General features: G+C 47.6%; 1 protein-coding gene across 2 annotated transcripts in view; it reads right to left on the bottom strand.

Annotated features, from left to right (window-relative positions):
* The window catches only part of SCaMC (Short Calcium-binding Mitochondrial Carrier), a 346,502-nt gene extending 334,848 nt beyond the window's left edge, over window positions 1-11,654 (bottom strand). For both annotated transcript variants that reach the window (XM_068351977.1, XM_068351978.1), the window contains exon 1: window positions 11,385-11,654. In XM_068351977.1, the coding sequence (XP_068208078.1) occupies window positions 11,385-11,576 (192 nt within the window). In that variant the 5' untranslated portion in view covers window positions 11,577-11,654. The remainder of the gene's footprint in view (window positions 1-11,384) is intronic.
* Between the last annotated feature and the right edge of the window lie 669 nt (window positions 11,655-12,323).

Genomic DNA, 12,323 nt, shown 5'->3' with positions numbered 1-12,323 from the left:
TGCGTTCCACGTCCTTGGGCTCAAACAAGCTTCCTCCAAGGATGGAGTAGTGTCTGAGCCTGCAGACATCCACGGCGGGGACATTCGGATGGAACTTCTCGGTCACCGCATCACGACGCTTCAAGACCGAGTTGGTCCACAGGTTGGTAACCTGGTGGTCCAGGAACTCGATGGAGCGAGTGCCCGAGAGGAGGAAGGTCTCCAAGGCCTCCCTATTGCTCTCCTTAGACAAGTCCTTGGAGCGCAACAGGATGCCCAGAGAACCCAGCCAGGCGTCCAGCCACGAAGTGGCCTGCATGGCACACTTCGCGACCTTCTCCTGGCTCAGGATCTCCGAAGCCGAGAATGTCACCTGCCGGGCGGAGAGCTTCTCAAGCGGAGTTCCCCTTGTGAGCTCTTCCACCGAGTGGTGGAGGGGATGAGCTAGGCTGGAATCCCCCATGATCTCAAAATACCTCCTCTGCTGTAAACGAGGAGGTGGGAGGAGTCTGTTCCTGGCAGAGGAACGGCTGGAGGAGGCGAGGTCCGAGAGCTGAGCTTCGACCTTGTCTCTGACACTCTTCACCCCCTGGGACCAGGGCAAAGCCGCGCTGGCCCTCGGGGGTTTCTGGGTACCATAGACTTGGTCTAGGACCATATCCTTGCCTTCGTGAGGAGCGATCTCCGGGTCCTTGAACCTGTTGAGTTGCCTCATCACATTCAAGACCTGCCAGAAGGCATGCTCAGACTCATGCTGCTCTCCTCCCTGTGGACTGGCAGCTAAGTCTCCCGTCCCCAGAGGCTCTTCTTGGGGAGACACGTGGACGTTCTCCCGGGGTCTGGTTGGCTCTGGACGAATCCGCGAAGACAACTTAGGAATCGTCTTTGAGTCCTTGGGTTCCCTCCTGGGCGGGATACAGGACTCCAGTAAAGAGGTCTGGAAGGTACCTTCCACACGAAACGTTTCTCTTTCTCGAGGTGGAGTTTCTCCCATTGGTGCCGTGGGAGAGGCCCTCGCCTCGCTGGACTCTCCTGAGGACGGAAAGGCTTCGTCCACAAGAGAAGGAGAAAATGACTGCGAAGGGGATGGAGCCTTCCTGACGGACCTCTTAGGAGCCAACTTCTCCCTGGGAGAAATCACCATGAAGTCCACTCCTCTCCTTCTCTTCAGCGGGGGCGAGTCTGTCCTTGGCTTGAGTCCCAGATCAGCGAGGGCTGGCTTCATAGCCTGCACCACCGCTTTCATCAGGTGACCAAACCAAGACTGACGGGTGACGGACGCAGTGTCCGTAATCCCCGCTGGAGGAAAGGGGATCGCCTGATCCTTCGGAGTGGACGCAACGGGGCCTACCTGTAAAGAAGAAAGGGAAGAATGTTGCTTAGACCTCTCCGACGACTCTTCCTGGTCCTGGGTGAGAGACCTGCGCTTGCGCGGTGGCGATCCTGATTCCGATCTTGAAGTACGCGTCCCTGTCGCAGGCACGAGCTGCGGAACCCGGAGAGAAAGGGGGTCGCACAGGCGCTCGCGCGATGGAGCATTCAAGGAATCACGCGCAGGAGGCTGCTGGAGCGCGGGCGCGCAGGTGAATAAGCGCGCGAGAGTAGAGGAGATCGCTGTTGGTCAGGAGAATGGTGAAGTGCAGGAGATCGACGGCGCCCTGGAGATCTATGGCGCGTGGGCGAACGATGGCGCGTTGGCGAGCAATGAAGCGTTGGCGAACGATGGCGCGTAGTACGCGCGGGCGATCGACCGCGCACAGGCGATTTGGCGAGTGTGCGCGTCAGGGTCCTATGGCGATCGAAGTCATGGGCGCGTTGGCGAGCGCTTGCGCGCAGGCGATGGATCGTGCGGGCGCTCTGGAGAACGTTGGCGCGCAGGAGGGTGTCGACGCGTAGGCAGCTGGGGCGCAGGATCAGGTGGCGAGGAAACGCACAAGGGCGAACGCTCGCGGACGGGCTCAAAAGATGAAGGCTCGTGGGAGCGCGGGCGCGCAGGAACTCTTGAAGTGGGCACCGGGGAGCGTGCGCGCTGTTGCGCAGGCGAAGATGGGCACACAAGAGCGCGTGGGCGAGGCGGAGGAGTCAGGTCGTTGCCTGCGTCCAGATCCGAAGATCTAGGGCGCGTGGGCGCGCATCAGGAACAAGGTGCGCGCTGACGAGCAGGAGATCGTGTGCGCTCAGGAGACCGATGGCGCGCAGCAGGAACAGAAGGGCGCTGGCGAACAGGAGAGAGCTGACGATCAGGAGAGCGCTGGCGAGCAGGCGAACGTTGACGAGCAGGAGAGCGCTGGCGCGGCGAGTCTGGTGGCTGCAACTCAGGAGAGCGCTTGTGCGCTACTGTGCGCAAGGGAAGTACCCACACCATGGGAGACATCCATTTGCCCTGACGAGATTAGAAGGCGCCTGCTGAGCATCTGCGCCGGAAGTAGAAGGTCTGGTAGGCATAGGAGATCGCGAGCAATCTGCGGAGAGGTCCAAGGACGTGGCTTCTACGGTCTGCTCCCAACGAGGAGAATCCTCTGCAGAGGAAGGCGGCAGAGACGACTCGAAGAGGCGCCTCTTGACTCCCTTATAGGGAGACGGGAGGCCCCTGCGGCGAAGAGGACGACGAGCCTTACGGTGAAGGCGGCCACGAGGAAGGTCATCCGGATCGTCGGTCCTCCGAAGAGGAGTCTCTGTCAGTGCGCTCCCCCGAGGAGGAGGCGCACCCGCAGGAGAGACCGTGGGACTCAACTTCCCCTTCGAAGGATGTTCGGAAGGGGGAGTAGAGCCTTCAGCAACGTCCGCAACAGCAGAGGTTTGACCAGACCCGTCGGAAGCCTCTGCCACAACCACGTCGACAATAGACAGAGGGTCTACCTCTGCTATCACCGGCGATTGTTTGACAGCAGCCCCCAACTGGATAAGGTCAAACAGGGCTTCCTTGGAGGGCAAGCTCTTAAGCCCCAAGGAAGCCGAAAGCTGAAAGAGATCATCATTAGAAACAGCATTAGGGTCATCATAATGAGAATCAAAATCCTCCCCCGGAGGAGAAGGGGGAGCCGCCCCGCTATGGGAGGCGACGCCCTCTCCAGCACCCCGAGATCGGGAAGCAGAACAAGGGTCTACGCTACCACTCGGCGGTCTCTCACGAGAGGCCGGCCGAGTGGGAGCTTCGGAGGAGGTTTGGGCAGCGTAAGAAGAGTCCTTGGAGCCTTCCTCTTTCAAGGCAACCCTTGAAGGAGAAAGGTCTCTCTTGGACTTCTTCTTACGCCGCCGGGCAAACCTCTCCCACTGGGAGGTAGACCACTCCCTGCACTCACTACACATTAAGTCCTTAGCACACCGTTGACCTCGACACTGCAGGCAAAGGGTTTGAGGATCCGTCTCGACCGTCGACATGAAGGTACCACAGGGGCGGCCGGGGAGTCCAGGGCATTTGCGCATAATTGCGATGAAGGGCGAGGCCAACTTCTAAACACACAAAGTCTGAGAAAAAGAAAAAACAGATTAAGGCTGTCAAAAGCGAGGACGAAAGACAGACACGTCTGCACATCGTCCGAGCCAAAAGTGAAGTGAGACAATTCACCGGTGTGTGGGGGGGAGGGGTAGCAAGCTACCCCTTCCCCTACCCCCTTGCTAACTAGCACGGGGGTAGTTAACCTTCGTTAAAAATCTATTGGCTCATCATTTTCAGCTACGCCGAAAGTAAACCCAATGTAAATAGCGTGGTTTGTATTTCGGTTACGGAACAATTCAATTTTACATAAAAATTCAACCATTGAATATGCCCTAAAAGCAAAATTAATGAGGGCATTAATCAAATAAATCATCAAAAAAGTAATTTTCCTTTGGGATCCCTCTTATTTTGTTAAATATACTGTAGCTTAGAAAGTAGTTCTTTTTACATATGGATAATTGATGTTACTCCAGGGAATTGTTGTAGTTCTCGCCCAGCAGCTTACTGCCCACACCAAGCAAATTTTATTAACTCCTTTATCATCTAATATTTTTCAACATGTTAGTAATACATCTGACTGGATATGCTGAAAGTAATTACCTGTTCCATAGTTTGCAGTTTGGATTTCCCAAGGGCCTTGCAGCTTGTGATGCTCTTCCTACAATCTCTAGTGTAGTACAGAAATATGACAAATTTGAAATTAATTTGTATTTTCCTAACAATACAAACCTGTAGCTATTTATTAGGGATAATCTTCTGGCGAAGCTGGAAGACTAGCCATTAAGACTTTAAGCGAGGTGGCAACTACCAAACCCGCTAGTTACCACACTGGTGAATCCAAGCCTCTTTTAATGGCAGGTAGGGTTAAATCTAGGGGACAGGTGATGGCAGGACAATGGGTATAAATAGCTACAGGTTTGTAACATTAGGAAGAATGCAAATTACTTAAATGTGTTATTTGTTCCGACACTACAAACCTTACGCTATTTACTATGGATGACTCACTCATTAGGAGGTTGGGAGTTCAACCACTGACTTGGCTACTGACCTGTGATTTGGCCCGTTCTGATAAAAAACCCTGACTCCTTGTTACAATTTTGTGCAATGCACAGATAGAAGACTGAGCAACCTGTGTGCCTGTGGAAAAACTAACAATGTGTGTCTAGGTAAGAATATTCCAAGATAAACTGGAAAATATTATCATCAAACATAGACGTTTCTAAATACCCACCTGGGGGGGGGGGTGTAGACAAGTATTAAATCTGTACTAGGTTCCACAAGGGAAATGGTTATTACCTACAGATAGGGAAGGCCAGTGTGCAGAGGACCCATGGTGCTCTTCCCCAAGAGAGGGGAAAATGAAAGAAAGAAAGAGCCAGTCATTCTTACACATTCATCCCAGACTAATCCTGGGTAACCTATGCCCTCAACCATCCACTACTTGTCCATCAAGGAACATGAGGCATTCTAAACCACTTGTTGTACAGCCACCACAGGACAAATGGAGAATGTCTCCATTCTCCTATGGGTCACGTCTTGCAGGTAGTGGGCAGTGAAGGTTGTTTGATGCTTCCACACACCCGCTTGCAATACCTGCGCCACACTGTAGTTACGTTAAACGCCAGGGGCGTACTTATGCCCCTTACATCACAAGCTCTAGGTCCACGAGCAGGTCAGGAGTCACTGCATGGTCAATGACCCTGAAAATCCAAGATGAGATGGTGTTCTTTGTGACCCTCCTCTTGCCTTTCCCCGTGCTAACAAAGCGTGCTGAAACTCGGGGGGAAAGCTGCTACAGTGCGTTCAAGGTAATACCTCAAACTCCTCACTAGGCAAAGTAACAACTAATCTGGATCATCGGTTACAGAACAAAGAGTCCCAATCCGAAAGGGCCCAAATCTACGATATGCTACTCCCAGATTTTGAGTCTTAGTAATAAACTTAGGGACAAAGCTGAGTGTAACTCCCCCCCCCCTCCTTTGAATGGGCGATGTCATAGGATACATTATAAATGTCACTAACTCTTTTGGCCGAAGCCAATGTGAGTAGGAACACAGTCTTCAAAGTGAGGGGGCAATCTGTTGCCTGGCGTAATGATTCATAGGGAGCACCCTTCAGAGACTGAAAGACGCGTACCACGTTCCAAGGTATATTTCGGACTCGGTCCATAGCCTTGAGGACTTGTGGTGCAGCAGGTGGGCCCCCATCCCTTCTTTTGATGCATCCATGTAGAGCATCAATCCCGGGGGAGGGATGAGAAGGTCTGTCCCTCTGCGGAGGTTCTCTTCTGTTACCTGTCTCATGGGAACTAACGTATCTGGAGAGCTGGTGTGTTGGCTCGACCTGGATTTCAGCCACCACTGAAGAGATCAAATTCTGAAGTGACCATTGGACAATAGGAATGCTAAGTGATCTAGGAGACACAACCATTTCTGGGCTGAAAGTTGTACAGTTGTACTCATCTGAGAAACGGTCTTGCTACCTCCCTCACCCTGTGTACTCTGTAGTCTGATGGAAATACTTTTTGTAAGTTGGTGTCTATAATCATACCTAGGTATACCAGTCTTTGAGAGGGGAGCAGAGATGACTTCTCGAGGTTTATCACAATCCCTTCCTGACAATACTTGAGCAGTCTGTTTCGGTGTTGAAGAAGGGTTGCCCCTGAGTCTGCTAGAATCAGTCAGTTGTCAAGGTATCTTAGGAGACGAATGCCAATCCTATGAACCCAGGATGACACTAAGGCAAACATCCTTGTAAAGACCTAGGGTACAGTGGAAAGGCCGAAGCACAGCACCTTGAACAGGTTTTTCCTGTTCTCATGTATGAACCGGAGGTTCTCGTCAGACACCCACTATCTCAGGTATATCCTCTCCTTGGCTCCCATGGGGACTAGCAAGCCCGGTGAGTCCTCGTGCTGAACCCAACTCGACTTCAACTGCCACTGAAGGGATCATATCCGTAGCCAGCCATTGAGCATTAGACGTTCCAGGGATGATAGGTTACCTATGAGACATAACCACTGCTGTGCTGGAAGTGCATCTCGTAAGAAGGGACTTGCTACCTTCTTCAGCCTCTGAATACTGTCATCATAAGGGAAGACTTTCTGCTAATTGATGTCTATGATCATTCCGAGGTATACCAGTCTTAGAGATGGTAAATTAGCAGGGAGGCCTTCTCAAGATTTACCACAATTACCAGGTATCTGAAAAGACGAATGCCTATCTAGTGGGCCCAGGTTGACACTAAGGAGAAAATTCTTGTGAAAACCTGAGGTGCTGTCGACAGGCAGAAGCACAGAACCTTGAACTGGTATCGTCGGTTGTCAAAGATGATTCTTAGATATTTCCTTGATGACTGGTGAACTGGGATCTGGGGGTATGCATCCTTTAGGTCCAATGTGCACACGAAGTCCTGTGATCTTACTGCCCTCTGGACATAAGTCAAGCTACCTGTCTGAGTTTGTTGATCCAATAATCTGATAGGACATGCTGCTCCTGTATCTAACAGCATACCCAGACAAAATCATCTCTACTTGAGTGCGAGATACGACCTTTCCTAATTTATCACAATTCCCAGGTTACAACAAACAAAAGATTTTTTTATCATTTAGTAACTGCCTCCTTGAGAAGACCAGGATCAACCAATGATCAGGATACATCGAAAAACATATCCCCTGCGAAAGACCCAAGCCGCCATCAGCATGAACACTTGAGTGAATACATGGAGAGCAGTGCAAAGTCTGAACACAGGGTCTTGAACTGGTACACCCCTCCATTGGTGAAGAAGAGGAAGTACTTCCAAGAGGAAAGATGAATAGGTATTTGGTAATACTGTATGCATTCTTCAGATACCATGAAAGAATGAAGTCTCTTTCTCAGTAAGATACAGTCCGCGCCATTTCCATCCTGAATCTAATCTCTGTATAAACTGGTTCTGGGGAGAGATTTTAATGCCCCGTCTCCAGCCGTCAGTTGACTTCTCCACCATGAGGAGTCTATTGTAGATGACAGGAGATCAGTCTCAAATGACTTTGAGCACAATCTTCTCCCACACCTCTTCACCTCCAGAGCAATGATAGGGTTCTTGGTGATATTGTAGTATAAGTATGAACGCTGTCAGTCTGCAAAAAAGGGGATGGCCAGCAGTCCAGTATTCATCAGGAAAGACACTCACTGTACTTATGGGTCAGTCACGTTTTTTTTTATCCCAAGTTGCCAAACACTGTAGCATACTTGCGGCAGCAATAGAAGGGGTGACTCCAAAATAAGCATTCTACTCTACCCATTATCTGCCTCCTTTACTGAACTGGTGAGGCTTGGGGCCTCAAAAGGGCTGTACATGCTCGGAACTGTTCAGAGAGGAAAAAGTTGTAGGTGGTCGTGATCTGGGTCTAGAGAAAGTTGAAGAAACCTCCTTCCCAACGATCCTGCAGGCATGGCTGCATCTAAAGGTATGTCAACAGACCTTCACGAAGAGCCAGGACCCTTGAAGGAGACAGTGTGGTAGGACTAGGAGTCCAGCAAAGCAGATGTCACCTTTTCCACGCCACCTGCACATGACACCTCGGCAATTAACCTTCTGCTCTAAGTCTCACCAAGGGATGACTCCCCATCAGTGTACGCACCTACAGAGGTGCTGACAAAAAACACTATTCCTAAGAAACTTTCTGTCTAGAAGTGCAAGGTTAGAGGGAGAATCATGTTGGACAGATTAGAACGAGAAAGTTCTCAGATCCACAGATCTGGTCAAAAACTTGATCCGAGTCATCTAGTAAAATCCAACGATGGCAGCTCCAAAGGTCTCAACCACTGAGGGGCACCCAAGTGCTGATCAATGGCCGAGAACCTACCCGACACTGATAACATGGTTGCCAAACCCAGTTTGTTGCAGTCATGACCGAGTGCAAGAACCTCGAAAAGGAACACTCCAACTCGGGGTTCTGTGCTTTTATCGATACTGGGTCAAGATCCAGTATCTCCTGAGCATCCTCATTCTTCACAGCGGATGAAGGCTCGGCACTTCCTCAGGGATGGCAGCAACTGTAACTTAACACAGGGGAAATGCACCAGGCCAATACAAGTGTTTATTGGTCCCGGAGCCTTCTTACGCCCTTCCACCCTTGGAACTTCCCCTTCTACACAAAGCAGAAGTCTTCTAAGCAGCCTATTTAGCTGCTTTCTTGACTTAGACACCACTGGGATCACTGAGGTTACTAGCACTGGGGAAACCAGGGGTGAAGTAGCCTTAGCCACTCACTCCCTCAAAAAGACACCGAAATTCTACCCGTAAGAAATAAGAAAGGCCGGGCCTTTTCAAGCCATTCAACATTAGCTGTCTGAAATGAAGAGCTTGGGAGTGCAGTAATTACATCACACTCAACCAACCCTGAGAAAACTCCCCAATGTAGATCAGCATTCTCCCTGCTCCTAAAGAGTGCTCCCTGGGACCAAGCCAGAGGTATAGTATACACAAAAGGTTTAGGTAACAACAACCTTAAGGAGCTGCGCAAAATACTAAACAGTCTTTCCCGGATTGTAATGGGCGGGTACCAAGAATGACGCTAGAAAATTATCAGCTTTCCAGCTCTTCAAAAAATACCACAGCCTATAATGGGAGGCCACTATCTACAGTCGGTAAAAGGATATAATAGTGAACAACCATGCCCGTATATGGCAGAGTGAGTGGAGCTATCATAAGTTTAGTCATAAACCAATGCAATAATCAACTTACATATATATTCGTGTTATGTTTTGTTATCACCATGAAGCCAATATCAACCATTCAAACAAAACGTATGAGAAAAATTAAACAAGCAACTGCATGAAAGTAATTGTTGCAGTCGAAGACAAAAGTTGAGTCGCTGAAAGGAGAGTTTGCAGGGTTACTTGAGAAAGCTCATCACCTGTCGTTAAAGATTTAAACAGCCATTCCACCTCTGCTGAAGATGATTTCCTATTCCAAAGAACGAAAAGTTTGTATACGCACAGAAACAAAGTGATTGAACAAAGTGCTTGTCACGGATGGCGAAGTATGGATGATCAGGACCATTGATAAGGATATACGTATAGTACAGTATTGATTTAATTCCATATACTGTACTGTAAAATATTTTGCAAAATTAAAACTACTGCTCTCCACAATTGTTATTTCAGCAACTTCTGGACCATGACCTCTTCTGGTTTGTGATATTGACCGACTAAGATAGGATAGGTTGGGTAAGGTTACGTTAGGTCATGTCTCTGTAATCAACATTGCTAAGTTTTCGTGTTAAAGTACTTACTGCATTCATAAGGTTGTTACTGACGACACACACTCTGTAACATAAACATGACCTATACATTTTCCACTGGGTTAAGGTGTATTTTAAGCATATCTGTGACCTCCTTAGACTGCTGTATTCTTAGCTTACCCTAAGCCTCAACTCTGTTTGCTTACCAACTGACATTACTACTGACAGGGTAACAGTAAATCCTATTTCGTAAAGTGGGCAAACTATCTTCATATGGTATTTAAAACCAAAATAAACAGCAACTTCCTCATAAAGAAAATCGATTTGACCATAAGGAAATTTACACCTGTCCTAATGAACTACATTAACCCTATGCATAAGACTCTTGCTGATCAAAATATATGGTTTATGTATTTGTTATGAGATTCAAGTACAGTATTGTTAACTACCTATAATATATCATTTCCTCAATTGGTCTTTACTATGCTGGTACTCCTACGTTAGGTTAGGTGGGGATCCGTAGGTTAGTTGTTTTTGTGTTTGTTTCCTTTTTAAAAATGCGGGTTTTCAGTTATAACTTTCAAAATTTTGCACCCGGTCTGTCCCAATGAGCTACAAGGCCTTGATGTTTCTCCACCCAAAAACCTGATTTCCCTCTGTGGTCCCTCATTATATTTGTTCTTTAAGGAGGGTCCAGTAGCTTTTAAAATGGAGCCTTTGTAGGGTGACGGCCAGATCCCGTAGAAAACGGGAATATTCTGAACTGCGGCCGTCGTTCTAAAAACGATTTTGGCGGGAGAAGCTAACTTAAAAAACCCACCTAACCTATGCTAAAAGCCATATCATTACCCAGGGGGGCGTCGCCCCTCCCAGATCCCCCCCCCCCTTACACAACAGTTTCCTTACCTACGAGTACGACGGGAGAAGCTAACTTAAAAAACCCACCTAACCTTTGCTAAAAGCCGTGTCCTTACCCAGGGGGGCTGCGCACCCCCGGACCCCCCCTTACACAACATATTTAAGATCCATAGACCATTTCCAAACATTTTTTTATTCTATACAAGATAACAGTCGGAGCGGTAATAAGCAAATTAGGACGCTTGGCCGTAGCGCTACAAACTACCCTTTAAAACTATTACTACCCAACATAAATGATGGTTAAATTCGGTTAAAACATACTGTAAAATCTACATAATATTCATTTTAATATCCACAATCCACCCCTTGTTGAAAATGTCAATATATCGAAATAAAAATATCTTACTATTACCAGCCTACGGTTTAGTCTAATAGTCTAGACTGCATATTTGTCCATTATTATAGTTTTAATTGCAAAATGAATATATTGTTGGGTAATGCTAAAAGAAAATATGTTTGTCTGTCCCTATACCGGTGGTCTGTCAGTTATGACAAACAGTTTGACAGCTCGATCTGTGCTCGAAGTAATCAATTTTAGCAAGGGGACTTTGCCATTTAGGGGCCATTAATTCTAACTTATATGTTTAAGACTAAATAATATAAGTGCCAGCCCACTCTGAGAGAAAGCAGGCAAGGCACTATGATCTGTCACCAACGAACAGCAGGCACAAGTTGCAAGCAGTGAAGGTGACCTGCTAGCTAGCCACTCCCACGCATTGAAACAAGGCTACAACCTGATTCATTTAAAACAAACAATATGAAATACAGATTTTATATATTTTATTCATTTCCATGACCGAATGATAAGCTCATACACACCTCGGCAGTTCCCGGTATTTGCGGCACTTTGAGTTTCTTCAACCCTTCAGACAAATCGTGGATGTCAATGCGACCATCCCCATTCTCATCTAATTGTCTAAAGAGATTGCCGAGTCTGTCTTCCACCTCACTGGGGGATTCGTAGGCGTGGTGGCTATAGGGCGTAGATCGAGTATTTCCTCCACCCATCATGGTGATTAAACCCAGTTACGAGTTAGAAAATACCGGGATGTTCACGGACACTCACTTGTCATAACACTACAACCAGCAGACTACGAGACAACTATAAACGATTGAATATCGAGCCACAGTCAAGGATGTATAAAGGATACAATAGCCTTGTCTTATACATTCAGATCGCTTATATCTTCACATCGTTTAGTATCTGTTTTCTTGAATGTTTATAGCCGTTTTCATAATGGGTTTAACTTATTTAAGAAATGACGTAATAACCTTGAATGATATGACAGATGACGAGTTAGTTTATAAAATATTGGCATACTAATGAATAAAAGTTTATACTCGCGAGACAATATCTACGTTTCTTTCGCCGTCATTTTCTTCTCTGGCAGTGAATGGAAATCCAGCATAAATTTATTAGTCGATTCTAAAACGGGAGATGTTACCATTCTGGGAGAACCAGGCATCCAAGTTTCCTCCCTGCCTAATTTTAGACTGCATATAAACAAGTTTTATAACAAGTAAGCTCTTGTGATGTTTTCCCGCCCAGACGCCAAACCCCGGCCAACCCCACATCTTTGTTTTATTTAAGTTGTCTGCAGTGCAACTGACAATTGAAATGTCAAGAATGAATGACATTGACAAGTTTACCCACGTGTATGAACATGTGCTAAGTAGCATATAAAACCACCTGCGTTATGTAATAGCTAACTATCTGATGACCATATTCTGGGCCTCCAAACATAGTTTTTGGATACA

Source organism: Palaemon carinicauda, chromosome 28 (assembly GCF_036898095.1).
Source record: "Palaemon carinicauda isolate YSFRI2023 chromosome 28, ASM3689809v2, whole genome shotgun sequence".
NCBI classification, from domain to species: Eukaryota; Metazoa; Arthropoda; class Malacostraca; order Decapoda; family Palaemonidae; genus Palaemon; species Palaemon carinicauda.
The sequence above is the reverse complement of the archived record's forward strand: the minus strand, read 5'-3'. Positions and strand labels throughout refer to the sequence as shown.